This window comes from Mesoplodon bidens (assembly GCF_964165515.1).
Source record: "Mesoplodon bidens genome assembly, chromosome: 7".
NCBI classification, from domain to species: Eukaryota; Metazoa; Chordata; class Mammalia; order Artiodactyla; family Ziphiidae; genus Mesoplodon; species Mesoplodon bidens.
Window position 1 is genome coordinate 111,604,063 of NC_138164.1, and position 14,137 is coordinate 111,618,199.

At 56.2% G+C, this 14,137-nt stretch overlaps 1 protein-coding gene across 2 annotated transcripts in view; it reads left to right on the forward strand.

Annotated features, from left to right (window-relative positions):
• Positions 1–1,175: 1,175 nt before the first annotated feature.
• LRP5 (LDL receptor related protein 5) overlaps positions 1,176–14,137 on the forward strand; it is a 114,566-nt gene continuing 101,604 nt past the window's right edge. For both annotated transcript variants that reach the window (XM_081240605.1, XM_081240606.1), the window contains exon 1: positions 1,176–1,361. In XM_081240605.1, the coding sequence (XP_081096731.1) occupies positions 1,280–1,361 (82 nt within the window). In that variant the 5' untranslated portion in view covers positions 1,176–1,279. The remainder of the gene's footprint in view (positions 1,362–14,137) is intronic.

Genomic DNA, 14,137 nt, shown 5'->3' on the forward strand with positions numbered 1-14,137 from the left:
CTACAATATAAAACCCCATGGGACAGAGACATTCTGCCTGACCACTTGCTTTGTAAAGTTGTCACAAACACGTGAAGAATGCCTGCATCCATGTAGTACCGGCTTGTTCATGTGAGTTGCCTATAGCTGTCTCAGCACCTGCAAGGTGAGCATTGTTCTCACTGTTTTATAAGGGAGGAAAGTCTGCCCAGAGAGGTTATATTTGGACTTACCCAAGGGCACACCGAGTTCTAGGAAGCCGCAGAACCAGAGTTTGAACTTGGGCCTATGGGTTCCAGAGCTTGTGCTGCCCCTTCCCAGGCCTTCCCGTGCCCTGAGGGTTCAGTGGCTGAGCTTGATGCTCAGGTGGGCACAGGGGAGGGGGGGAATGGGTCGGGGGTGGCCGGGCTCAGTGCCTGCTTGTTGAATGATCAAAGGTGAAGTCTGCCATCCTAGAGGCCGCCTACAAGCATATTTGGAAGAACAGCGTGTCTACCGCTCGGTCTTCGAGTACCATAATTAACGTCTAGGGTACACATTTAGTTTAAAAATAAAACCTCAACCCCCCGCCCCGCCCCACTTCCCAGCCCGTGCAGCCCCCACTTGACTCTCCATCACCCGCCTCTGTCCCTGCCCTGCACCGACTCGCGGTCGCCCTCCTGTGCCCTCCCCAGTGTGAACAAGTGTCGCGGGGCCGCCCCCGACTGGACGCTGCCGGGGTGGCTGTGGTCGCGGGAAAGCGCACGCACCTGGCTCGGGGCACCTGGCTTCCAGCCCAGAAACTGCCTCACCGTGTGCTCTCGGGCAACCCCCTTCGCACGCCCCGCCCCCGTGCCTCAGTTTCCCCAACGGTCAAGCCCGGTCCCGGCAGCTCTACAGGTAACACACCTGCTTCCGGGACTTGATCGGCCCCCGGGCCCCGCGGGGTGCAAACCCGGCGCCCGACCCCGCGCCCCCGCGGAGCCCCGGCGGCCGGCCCCAGGGGGCCGGGGGCCCGGGCAGAGCCGCGGGGACGTCGCGCGGCGGCCGCCTCGCCGCGGGCCAGCTCCGGGGGGCGCCCGCTGGAGGGCGCGGCCGGCGCGTGGGGCGCGGGAGGGCGGCGGCGGCGGCGGCGGCGGCGGCGGGGGGCGGAGACGCGGCGCGGCTTCCGCTCCCGCGCCTCCTGCCTCCTCCCCCGTCGTCCTGGTCCGCGGCGCCCGAGGGGGGAGGCGGCAGGCGCCCGGAGCCGCGCGAGGAGCCGCGGCCGCCGCGCCATGGAGCCCGAGTGAGCGCGGCGCGGGCCTGTCCGGCTCCGGACAACATGGAGGCGGCGCCGTCCCGGCCTCCGCCGCCGCCGCTGCTGCTGCTGCTCGCGCTCTGCTGCAGCCTGGCCCCCGCCGCGGGTAGGTGGGCGCGGGCCGGAGGGACAATGGCCCGGGAGCCCGGGCGGCTCGGCCGCCCCGCGGCCAAGTGCGCGGCGCCGCCTCGGAAGCGACTTTGGAAGTTGGGGGCGAGTTGGGGCGCGCGCCGCGGGTCCCCGCCGCCCCCCCGCCGCGCCCGCTGGCCGGGGGCTGCGCGCGGGCCCTTTGTCTCGCCCGCCCGAGCCCCTCCCGGGGAAGCCGGGTCCAGTCCCGCGTCCCGGGCCGGCGAGGAGGGCGCGCGGGCGGCGTCGACCCCGCCAGGTGCGGCGCGGGCGGGTCCTCACCTGCCCGGCCCCCGGGGCGCGCTCGGAAGTGCGCCCGCCCGAAGCCCGCCGGCCGAGGCCGTGCGGGGACCGGGGGGAACCCGGCCCGCGGGCACGCACGGAGCGGGGACTTTCGGCCCGGAGGCAGGCCTTGCCGCCCTGTGTCGGGAACTCCTTCCCGACCCTGTTTCCGATGGCCGCGCGGCCGGCCTGCGAGCTCCGGGAACTGATTTAAATTGCAGAGAAAGTTCTGAACCGGGCGCCGGGCGGCCTGGCCTGGGGCGCTACCCCTTTCATCTGCGTTGCTGTCGGTTTCCAAACGGACTGACACCTGCCAGGTGCCCGGACGACCCGTCTGGCCGCTGGGCCCCCAATCAGTGACACCCGGCCGGTGTCCACCCCGGGGGCCGGCTGCGTGGGGCCGCCTCGGGGTGACGTGGTCCCAGCGCGCGGCGTGGGGCCTCAGCTGGACACCCACCCTTTGGGAGATCGGGGACTGGAGACCTTTCTCTCCAACTTTTGGTGTGTCCCAAGGGGTGGAGTTGAGGTCAGGAGGACTCAGGAAACGAAGCGCCTTGTGAAAAGCTACACATGTTCTTTTAATTTGGAGATTGCCATGTGGTTTTTGAAGCAAGCCTCTCGCTACCTAAATCATTCTCTTCCGACGTGAGTGTTTTGTTTTTCTGGAGTGTGGCTGGCCAAGTGGACACGGGAGTGCGAGTCCTGTGCTCTCCAGGCTGCTGTTCTGCTGGTGGCAGTTGCGGGTGGGTGGGGGGGCGGCTCGGGTCCCTTTGTCTGGGCCTCTTTAAGGCAAACAGCTGTCTCCCTGAATATTTCCAGTGTGGACACTGCAGGGAGGTGTCCTGGCCTGGCTCTGTGGTCACATTCCCAGCGCTGCGGCCCCTCCATTGAGGTTTGGGGAGCGGAGAGGGGGTAGTTTCCTCAAGTCCTCTTGCCTCCCAGTCCAAGCCCGGAGACTCTTGGCGGTTTCACCCCAAATTTGCCTGTCTCAGGAGCGTGTTTACATTCTTGGCCCTGTCTGATACTAGCAAAACAAGGTGACGACAAAACAATGACAGTATCTGGGTAGTTCAGGCCAACCCTGCTCCTTCTCTTTCCGGAAATGCCTGGATCACGGAGGCAAAAGGGTTTTTTTGGGGAAGATGTTTGTTTTAAAGGTGGGGTTTCTCAGCCGGCTGCGTTGCTTTTCACTGTGTTGCAGTTTTGGATTTCCTGGACCTTTGGGGTGATGTTGCTGTACTCCAGTGCCTGTCCTGCGGTTCGAGCCCCCAGGGAGAAGGAATCACATCTGTGGAGTTCAGTTGTGTAGGAGGCAAAAATAGACTCGATTATTTTAACATTAGAAAGCATGTCAACGCGAGGTTTTTAGAGCACCGGCTAATGTGGTAATCTGGTCCTAAAATGGGACGAAAAGGAGGGATCTTTCTGCAGAACTCTTTTGACTGTTCTTGACATGTCATGTCCCTGATTTCTGTGTTAGATTTATGCCACAGTCCGGAGTGGAGCCAGTAAGTTGGTAGCTAATTATTTTTCCTGATTGCTTCCTGTTGCAATTTGAAGCGGTGAGCCCACGGAAATGCCTTTGTTCTAGTGGTCCCGGTGCTGGGAATGGCCTGCCCCAGCCCCACGGCCCAGGCCTCTCCCTTTTAGCCGCACAGAACTTGCTCCAGGACTGCCCCCTGGGTGGTTACTGCAGATGCTCACTGCCTGGCCCATGGGGGGGGCCCGGCAGGTGGGTACTGAGCTAACTAATTGCTGCGGAGAGTCCACTGAGAGTTCCCCTAAAGGACCCTCTGCTTCCCAAAGCAGGGCCCACATGCCTTGAACCCTCCCGTTCAGTTCCAAGAATTTACCCAGTGCACCCACATGATCCAGCATTTGCTGTGGAGATCCCGTCATATTTGGAACCCGTTTAATTTCAGCTGCACTGTGTCACCGCTCAGGCATTTAGCAGAATTTGCACACGGGATGGGGGTGTGTGCAGTTAGGTGAGGACTCAGCGTGGCTTCCACCCTGCAGCTTGGGCTTGCCAGGGCTGAGGGCGGGGGCTTTGGGGTCAGACCACTTGGGTCTAGAGGCTCAGTACCTGTGTGACTTTGGACAACTTACTTAGCTTCTTTGTATTCTGTGTCCTCACCTGGTCCCCCCACCCCCCAGCCAACATGGTCCGGAACGTTAAATGCTGCCTGGGAAACCCTTAGCACCATTCCTGGCCCGGGTGAGGAACCGGTGGTGGCAGAGCTGCAGTGCCTATTGTGTAATGGGGTCCTTGATCTTTCTGCCTGGAAGGTCTAGAAGCTATTATCACACAGTCCGGATTTTTCTACTGTGTGGGACCTTGGACCTCTAGCCCGCTGACTTGTTTATCGCTGCAACACTGGGTGAGGGTTCTTGTGGTGGTTAACAGTGTGGGCAGAGCCTTGCTTGTAGGGGGAGCTTGGGCAGCTGACTTCACCTTTGTGTACCTTAGTTTTCTCTTCTGTAAAATGGGTACAACAATACTTCCTCCCAATAGTTCAGTGAGTTGACACGTGCCTGTATCAGGTCTTATTATTGTTGCTGCTACTCTTGGTGCCTGGTGAAGCCCTGGGGAGAGAATGGGACAGAATGGCAGAGGAGGCCCGGGCCTTTACTGTCGGGGTGTCCGGTTGACGGGAAGGCAAACAGAAGCTGACTGTGCAGCTCTGGGAGAGGTGGGCTCAGTCCCAGAGCCCTGTCCTCAAGAACTGGCGGGTCTCTGCTGAAAGAGGCCGGATCGTACTGCAGAGTCTGGATATGGTCCAGAAAGCAATGGAAGCTTCCGGAGACTTTAGTTGGAGGAGGGGGATAGGAAATGCAGGGGAAAGGTGTTGAATTGATTTTTTTTTTTAATTGAGGTGAAAATCACATAACATAAAATTAACCATTTTAAAGTATACCATTCAGTGGCATTTAGTATATTCACAATGCTGTGCAAGTACCCCTTCTGTCAAGATGCAGAACATTTCCATCACCCCAGAATAAAACCCTGTATCCATTAAACCATAACTTCAACAACTTCCCATCCGCCGATCCCACGAATTGGGGTCTCTATGGAATTGCGTGTTCCGGACACTTCGTATACAGGGAATCATAGGCTGTGCTGCCTTTTGCATCTGGCTTCTTATTTAGCGAGATGCTTTCAAGGTGTGTCCACGCTGTAGCACTTGTCAGTGCTCTGCTGCTTTCACGGCTGAACAGCCTACCGTCATGTGGAGAGAGCACGTTTGCTCATCCGTCCACCTGCTGATGGGTTGACCTTGCTTGAGTACTTCTCCCAGTGGGCATGGGATGGGAGCCGGTTGTCCTTGCGGGGTTTGGACAGTGGAGGCTTTTTAAAGTTGGGCCAGAGACATGAGCAAATTGGCTTCAGAGCTGGGAGAGCCGGGCCAGGGGACAAGCTAAGGGCCCAGGGCTGGCCTCTGGCAGGGGAGGGGCGCTGGGAGGTGGACTTAGTGCCATGTTCATGATTACAGAAGCCCTGTGAGGAACTGGACATCTGCGGTTTAGGAGGCCTCTGGATGGTCACTTACCACGCTCTCAGAATGGGGAGGCTCTGCCGGGAGCAGGGGGCCGCGTGCAGCCCCTTCCCCTGCTGGGCCTGGGACACATTTGTGCAGGAAGCAGTGACCTCTCTGCTCTGCGGGCGTCCTGGTGACAGTGTGGTTCCAAGCGCTGCTGACAGCTGTGGGCGGCAGAGGCACAAAGAGCCGGCCCCCTGGGCCCACCCGTCACTGCGGGCTGCTCTCTGCTTTCTCTTCAGCTCAGGAAGTGGTGGTCTGCTAGCTCTTGGCCTCAGTTTCCTCATCCACAAAATGGGGACGATGGTGTGTACCTTGCAGGGTGCTGGCTGGGGTTCAGTGAGGAGGAAGCTGAGGCGGGCCATCATGGGAAGGACGTGGTGGCAGGAGGAGTCCTGCCTTAGGCGGCCGTTGCCTTTTAAAACAGTCTGAGGGTCAGAGTCCCAGACACCGGCTTCCAGTGGGGGGCTGGGATAGGGGAGAGGTGGTGTGGGCGTGTTGACCTCAGGCTCCAGCAGTGGTGGCAGCTGCCTGGGGCTGGATCCTCAGGGTCTGATTGTATCTGTGCCCAGGGTCACATGTCTGCTGTCCTCTGTCCCCCTGACTCAGGATCTCTCTTGCCCAGGACCCTGGGAAGTTGTCCTGGTGACATCACCTGTGAGCCCTTTTGCAGGGCTGGGAGATACTGTACTTTCTGGGTATTTTCTTATTTGCTTTCTTGGTTGGTATTTGATTCAGTGTAGATTTTTTCAGTGATTTCAGTTTGCCTGCATGTAGTTTTTCTAGTGGTTAAACTGAAGCCAGGAGGTGCCTCATCTGCCCACCCCCGGGCCCCACTGCCCTTTCTCTGCTGGGCCTGGGCCGTGTGGCTTCCCCAAAGGTCCAGCCGGCTCCACCGTTACCCCTCTGGGACCCTGCACTCTCAGGTCTGGAGTGTGGCCTCCTGAGGCTGTGGCAGCCCCCAGCTCTGCCATCCCGGCCTGCTTTTTCCCACCCTTAAGTATACAATTTAAGAGTGGCATTAATTACAGTCACAGTGTTGTGTGACTGTCACCACCATCTGTTTCCAAAAAAAATTTTTAGCACCCCAACAGAAACCGTATCCATTAAGCAGTCACTCCCCATTTCTCACTGTACCCCCAGCCCCTGGTAACCTCTATTCTGCTCTTCTGTGTCTGTGAATTTGCTTTTTTTAGGTATCTCGTATTTGTGGACTCACATGATGTTTATCCTTTTGTGTGTGGCTTATTTTAATACTTTGTTTATCCATTCACCTGTTGATGAACACTTGGGTTGTTTCCACCTTTGGCTATTGTGAATAATGCCACTGTGAACACGGGTGTGAAAGAATCTGTATGGGTCCCTGCTTTCACTTTCGGGGGATATACCCAGAAAAGTGAAATTGCTGGATCATATGGCCATTCTGTATTTAATTTTTGAGGAACGTGAAACTGTCTTCCATAGCAGCTGCACCATTTTACATCCCCATCAGCAACCCACAAGGGTTCCAGTTTCTCCCCATCCTGGCCAACACTGGTTATCTTCCCTCTTTTTGGTCCTCACCAGCCTAGCAGGTGTGAAGTGGTACCACACTGTGGTTTTGACTTGCAGTTTCCTGGTGGCTTATGATGTTGAGCATCTTCACACGTGCTTGTTGGCCACTTTCTTTTACAAATATGTGTACTTTAAAATGCAAGACCTACATGAATACATATAAACAGCTTAAACACTTAACTGCATGGTACCTCTTCTGGGAAGACCAGTGTCCTGGTCAGAGATGACCACACCTTCAACACATAGTTTAGTGTGTTATTTTTGTTTTGAACGTGTGCTCATATTTTTTACATAGATCCTATCATTCTGTAGCCTCTCTTTTTTACTTGCTAATGTATCACAAACATTTTCTGTATCTTTTTTTTTTTTTTTTTTTGCGGTACGCGGACCTCTCACTGCTGTGGCCTCTCCCGCTGCGGAGCACAGGCTCCGGATGCGCAGGCTCAGTGGCCATGGCTCATGGGCCCAGCCGCTCCACGTCATGTGGGATCTTCCCAGACCGGGGCACGAACCCGTGTCTCCTGCATCAGCAGGCGGACTCTCAACCACTGCGCCACCAGGGAAGCCCCATTTTCTGTAACTTTATTTTTAGATTTTCATTCCTTTTTAAAACCTAAGTAGTATTTTGTAGTATGGGCACACCATATTTCATGGCTTTTACCCAGTTGCGGAGCACTTAAGTTTTTCTAGGCTTTATTGCTATTATAGGGCATGACACAGTGATTAACGTTGCATATGCATCTGTGCATGTGCATACAAGCATTTTTGTAGGATACCTTTCTTGTCAAAGAGTATGTTCATTTATACAATATTTTTTTAAATGAGTTAAGATCATGTGTTCTTTTATTTATTTATTTGTTTTTTGGCTGCGTTGGGTCTTCGTTGCTGAGTGTGGGCTTCCTCTAGTTGCGGCGAGCGGGGCCTACTCTTCGTTGTGGTGCGTGGGCTTCTCACTGCGGTGGCTTTTCTTGTTACAGAGCACGGGCTGTAGGTGCATGGGCTTCAGTAGTTGTGGCATGCGGGCTCAGTAGTTGTGGCTCACGGGCTCTAGAGCGCAGGCTCAGTAGTTGTGGCACACGGGCTTAGTTGCTCCGCGGCATGTGGGATCTTCCCGGACCAGGGCTCAAACCCATGTCCGCTGCGTTGGCAGGTGGATTCTTAACCACTGTGCCACCAGGGAAGTCCCATTTATACAATTTTAAAGATACCGACAAATTCCTCCAAAAAGGCTGCACCAATTTATACCCTACCAGGCATCTCTGAGGGTACATACTTTTCCTTCTCCTTTCGGTGCTGGGAATCGCCAGATTCTATTTTTAAAAATCAATTTGGTTAAAAATTATAACACATATTTGTTTGCACGTCCCTTCATTACTGGCTTATGTGCAAATTGCCTACTCTTATCCTTGGCCCATTTTCCTGTTGAGTTGCTTATCTTTTTCTTATTGATTTGTAGGAACTTTTTATTTGGTGTGGACATTAATTCTTTATTATATTTGTTCCAGATTTTTCTTCTGATCTGTAGCTAGTCCTTCATCCTTGTTTTTGGTGGTTTATTATGGCAAAGACATTAGAAAGTTTCATGTAACAAAACTCAGTCTTTTCTCTTATGGGTTCTGGGTTCCATGCCTTGTTTCTCTACCCCGAGACTATAAATACATCTTCCGTTATTTTCTTCCAAGACTGTTATTATTTTGTTGTTTTATATTCAGACGTTATTCTGTTTTTTTGGTTGGGAGGAGGAATATGGTATGAGGTAGGGATCTGAACTGTCCCCCCGTAAGTGGATAGGGAGTTGATGGCATGGCCTGTCCTATCCTCACTCATTTAAAATGCCACTGTTTCACTTGCAGTGTCCGCATGTGCTTGCCTCCTTATTCTGGAAACTTCTGTCCTGCTGTCTTGACCTGTGGCTGTCTTTCTGTACCAGCCTGCTGCTGTTTTAATTTCCATAGCATCATAGTATATTTTGAGATCGACTGTGCAATTACCCCTTCATTGCTCTTTTCAAAAAATTGTGTTGACTCTTCTTGTGCATTTATTCTTTTGGGGTAAACTTCAGAGTCAGCCTATGAGGTTCTATCCTTTGATCTGGGGACAGTAAATGGTGACATTCAACAGGTATCAGAGGGCTGGACTTTAGAAGTGGGCTCTGACCAAGCAGGCTGGTCTCTGGCTGTGGAAAGAAATCCACCTGTGGCTGCAACGGAGCTGGTCTTCACATTTTTGGTTCCTCTTAGTACGTGGCGTATGCTTCAGAGGCGGTGTGTACGCTGGGTTGCCTGGGATGCTCCTGCTGCCTGGCTCACGCCAGCGTCTGCTCAGGAAACAGGCTCTAGTGCAACTAATCCCAGCGCTCGCCCAGAGGCAAATATAATTACTGCGTGAATGATTGCTCCCCTCCCCTTGTTCATTCCAGAACAAAATGTGAGCAACTTTAATTTCTTCCCTGGGCTGTACCCTCTATTAGCCCAGATGGGGAGGCGGCACCTGCCTAGGTAGGTCCCCAGAACTCTCAGGAAATTGCTCAGTGGGCATTAAAGGCCACCTGAGTGCATGGCCCTGGCCCGGACACCCAGAGACCTGGGTGCTTTCCAGACTCGCCGCGCACGGACAGCTGCCACCTGGGACTCCTCCCTGGAAGGAGCAGGCGTTGTCCACGATGGGAGCTGAGGGGATGTCCTCCCCACAAGCTGGTTGCAGGTCAAGGTGTGTTCTCCAGCTGGCCTTTGTGGGGGAGGCCATTTCTCTGAACTTTTCCCAGAGTGAGCTTGGTTCCCCTAAGGAGACTGAATGCGGGGAACCGGGGTGTGGCAGGCGCCCGTCTTAGCCCCGCTGGATTCCTCTTTACTCAGGCTGGAAGCGGGGAGCACTTTGATGACCGTCCTTCCTCTGCTGTCCAGATTCAGGCCTGTCTCCGTTCCCTCCCGCACCCAGACCCCCGGGCTCTGAGGCTTCCCCCTGGGGCCTCCACAGTACCCCATGGAGGACTAGATTCCAGGTGGAGGATTACATCAACTTCTAGTTGGTCTCTGCTTTCTAGAACCTTCCCCTTGCCCGTTTATCTTTCACTCTGGCCAGATTAATTTTTCTAAAACTAGTTTCATCATATCCTTCCCTTTCTAAGAAAAACTACACTGGTTTCGTGGTGTACAGAGTTGGAACTTTTGGGCCCAGTATTCCATGCTGCTACTGAGGATGTGCCTCTGCTCTCCGGGGTGAGCCCTCTTCCAGGCAGATCCATCTCCTTGGAGTCCAGAACCTTTCATGGTCCACCCAGCCTGAGAGGGCCTGGGGGACAGATAGTCTTCATCTTCGTCCTTCCGCCTCTGGCCTGGTGTCTGGTGTGTAGTGGACGCTCAGCATAGCTGCCCCGAGGATTCCCGAGGCCTCGTCTGTCCAGGGAGCGGATCTTTCCCATCCTTCCTTCCTCCGGCCCCTAAATCTACAGCGTTGCGAGCTCCCCCGTGCATCCCAAACTCCAGCCTGGCTTTGTTTCCCAGATTGTGAAACAGCTGTCCTGCTACATGACAAAAGGCTTCTGGGGCCAAGTGTGGGACCCTCCCTCCCCGCTCTAGAGCCCGTATTTCTGAGGTCTGGATTCTAAGATGGCCTGCAACAAATAAAGCTGGCCTTTATTTTACTTCAGGAAACCCAGTGCATCCTAAACGCACTGGACTGTGATGTCCTGGGTCCATGTAATAACCTCCCCACCTTCCACAGCCCGGACTGAGATGTCACAGTGGGGCCTGGTGCCTGCATCCTTCACCCGTCATTTTTATCATCTTTCAGAAAACTGTAGAACATTTTCAGTCATGCAAAAAATGTAGGAATAGTGGTACAAGAATTTTTATGCTAAAAAAGGTTTCTGTGCTTTTGAGTTACAACTACAGGGTAGGTAGCTGAGTGAGGATATTGTTAATGAACTTTCAGGAGTTTAAGCATTAAGAGGGCATTGCCCTGGGACTTCCCTGGCGGCCCAGTGGTTAAGACTCCAGGCTCCCACTGCAGGAGACACGGGTTCGATCCCTGGTCGGGGAACTAAGATCCTGCAAGCCGCGCAGCGCATCCAAAAAGAAATTTTTTTTTTTTACGAGAACATTGCCCCTTCATGGTCACGCCCTTGAGCATCTGAAGCTTGTTCCAGTCGCGTTGTCACTGCCCGGGTCTCTGCATGAGTTTGCTCAGCCCTGGTTGACTCCCGGGGCCCGTGCTGTATTGTGGGTGAGCAGCTCCTGAGCCCGGCCGCCGTGGGCCTCCCACTGCTGCCCTCTCTTTCAAGAGGCTCATTACACCGGTCGTGGCCACCGCAGCCTGGGTCCTTGCCTGGCTCCCTGCTGCAGCTCTTAGGCTGCCCAGAACCCACGAACTGCTCACCGCTTGCTCCGGGTGCCGCCGGGGGGTGGTCTGTGCTGGCTTTCACGGTGTCGTCTGTGTTGGCAGAGTTCTCTCCAAGTGGAGTGTCAGCTCACAGGGCTGAGATGCTGGCTGTCTGGCTCTGCCGGGGCGGGGTTGGGGGGCGGTCCAGGGGACCCGTGCGTGCGCCCCTGCCCGGAGAGCAGGGTCCTGGTCACCATGGTGCAGTGGTGATCTGCCCTCAAGGCAGCCCGCCCCGCACCTCCTTTCAGAAGGCACTTGAGCAGTGAACGGTTCAAGATGTACAGAAGATTGCTCAGAGCCAAAGAGCAGTTTCCATGCTTTTGGCTCCAGGTCTAGCTTTTTAAAAATTTCCCCTTTATTTTGAAAGAGTTTATCCTTCCAAGGAAAGTACATTTGTTAAGTAGTAACCTTTTTTGCTTATTGATCCCAGACACTCACGATCACCAAGACAGGCTGCTGGGGCTTGCAGGGTTTCCATCAACCTCTCACCGGGGAGTTTCCATTTGGCTTTTCAGCCGTGAAAGTGCCTCTTGGGGCCAGCACACCGCGTGACCCCTTGGGCTGTGGACCCGGGCTGGGAATAACCGATCTGGAGGGTGAAGCGGGGTCTGCTCCAGGATCCAGGCAGGTCAGGCTGCACGGTGGGCGCTGGGCTTCAGGCAGCCCCCTTGCTCTGCTCCAGCCACGAGGACCCAAGGAGATGCCCTCGGAGCACCTGCCAGGCGAGCCTTTCTCCCCCTCCCTCCTCCAGCCTTTCTGGAGCTTCTTGTCTAGGTACCCAGTGCCCCGCCCTGCCAGGATGGAAGGTGGCTGAAGGTGGGACCCTGCCCCCCACACCGCCCCCCAGCCCTGGATGCCTAGAGGGTCGTGTTAGGGACTTTGGACCTGTGAGGGGAGAGTTCTCCAGAACCTCTGGGGGTTGAATCCCTAGTCTGATCTTACTGCAGTAAGGTTTAAGGTCTCTGGATGGCTGGGATCTCAGGGGATGTTGTATGTTCAGTGGGGCACTGGAGAGGGTTAGGGTTTTTCCGGACTTCCCTAGCTGGTGTCAGCAGAGCAGGGTGGTGACGCAGACGGGGGTGCCCAGTTAGGAACGCGTTCTGACCTGTGAGCGGTGAGGGACACGGAGGGGCACATTTGGTTCAAGCGTCCCCCGCCCACTCTTTGTAGATGTGAAGAGGACAGGTGGGCCTCGTCCTGCCCCGCCTGCCCGTAGTACCGAAGGCCAGCTTGGTCCCTAGTGGACACTCGGGAAGGTCACCCCACCGTGGCACATGTGGCGTGATGTGTTGTCCCCTCCAGCAGCCGTGTCCAGTGCTGGTCTCCGAGCAGACCCGCTGTCTCAGGCACCCCTGGACAGAGGACACACTGAGCTCCCGGCCTCCTTCCCTGTCGTTCCCCACCCACCCACCCCCCGGCTTCGGTTTGCTGTGAACAGCTGAGGAAGCTGCTGGAGGCATCCCAGCCTCGAGCCTGGGGGCCCTGGGGGCTGCCCGCCCAGCCTCCCCGGCCTGGAATCCCAGGGCACAGCAGGCCCCTCCCACCTGTTCTGGCTCTGCTCACATTCCTGGCTCCTCTCCCAGCTCTGCAGCCTCGGACGAGTGAGCTACCCCTCAGGCCTCAGTTTCCCCACCTGTTGGGGTGCGTGGGGGGCGTAATCGTAGTGCCGCCCCATAGACACACCTGAGGATGCAAAGAGGTGAGGCCAGCTCCCGTGGGCCCTCAGTAGTTATTAGCTATTAGGGTTACTATGGCAATCATAATCATTGTTATTCTCTGGGGCAAGGGCCCTCAGGGGATTCTGGAATCAGGTTCAGCTCCAGCTTAAAGGTGGCTTGGTGGGAACCGTCCCAGCTCGGCACACTCAGTCCATCTGTGATGAGTCCATCTCTGGTGAGTGTTGAGTTGCGTTCATTGCCCTGAGTGGCCTGATGGCTCCAGTCCTGGACTTACTTCCTTGCCGAGGTCAATCCAGCATTTATTTTGTAGCTGGAAGCCCGGTGGGTTGGGTGCCGGGAACCCTGGGGCTGGGGGCGCAGGTACAGGTATCTGAGGGCAGCGTCTCTCCTGGAACCTGTGCTCTGTTAGAGGCATGGCCGGCAGGGTGTGGCCAGGAGCTCAACCCCTGCCTCTCCGTCCTCAGAGGATGTTGTCGGAGACCCTGCTTCCTTCTTGCCTGAGCCATCCTGACCGACCTCCAGGGTCTCCTCTCTCATTGGCTGACCAGCATCCCCCTCCTCCCAGTCCCCAGCATCGCTGGCCTGCCCGCCCCCGCTTCCTACCCCGTCACCTTCCCCGCTGAAGGCGGGCGAGGCAGCCCAGGTGCTGGCCCTTCACCCTCAAACTGAGGTCCCTACTCCTCGTGGCTTCCCTGTCTGGGACGTGGATGGTCAGCGCCCTTTGCCTTCAGGGTGGAGCCGCTGCTCCTGTGCAGCCCTGAGCCCCCTGCCCTCCCTCCGTACCTGCCCTCTGCACCTGCTCAGGTGGGACCAGCCTCCTCCTTGACCTGGGAGGCTCCCGGCTCTCCTGACTCTGCTGTTGCCTCTAGCCCAGGAGTAATTTAAGCCTCTGGCAGGTGTGCCCGGCACAGAACCAGGCCCCTGGGAGCCGGATGAGCACAGGCAGGCAGGGGCTCCGTCCTCATGGCTGGCCCAGGCCAGCGGTGACTGTACCAGTGAGGGCTGTGAAGGGCCTTCCTTCCCGTGCCTGCTCCCCGGAGGTGCCATCTGGACCCCGTCTTCCTCTGGATCGGTGTCTCTCCCTTGCGAGAAAGCACGGAGGCCTCTCTCCCCGAAACGTTTACCTCCTGGAGGGCTGTTGCTCCACTCCTTCGACCAGCTCTTGAGGCAGGGAGGTCAGCCTCATCTCGGTGGTCACTGATGAGGCTGAGGGGCAACGTGAGTTTGTGGAGTGACCCAGTGATGGGATGCGCCCCCTTCCTCCACCCCCAGACTCAAGGCTTCATCATGCAGGAGACACATAGTTCCACGCTTAGAACCCC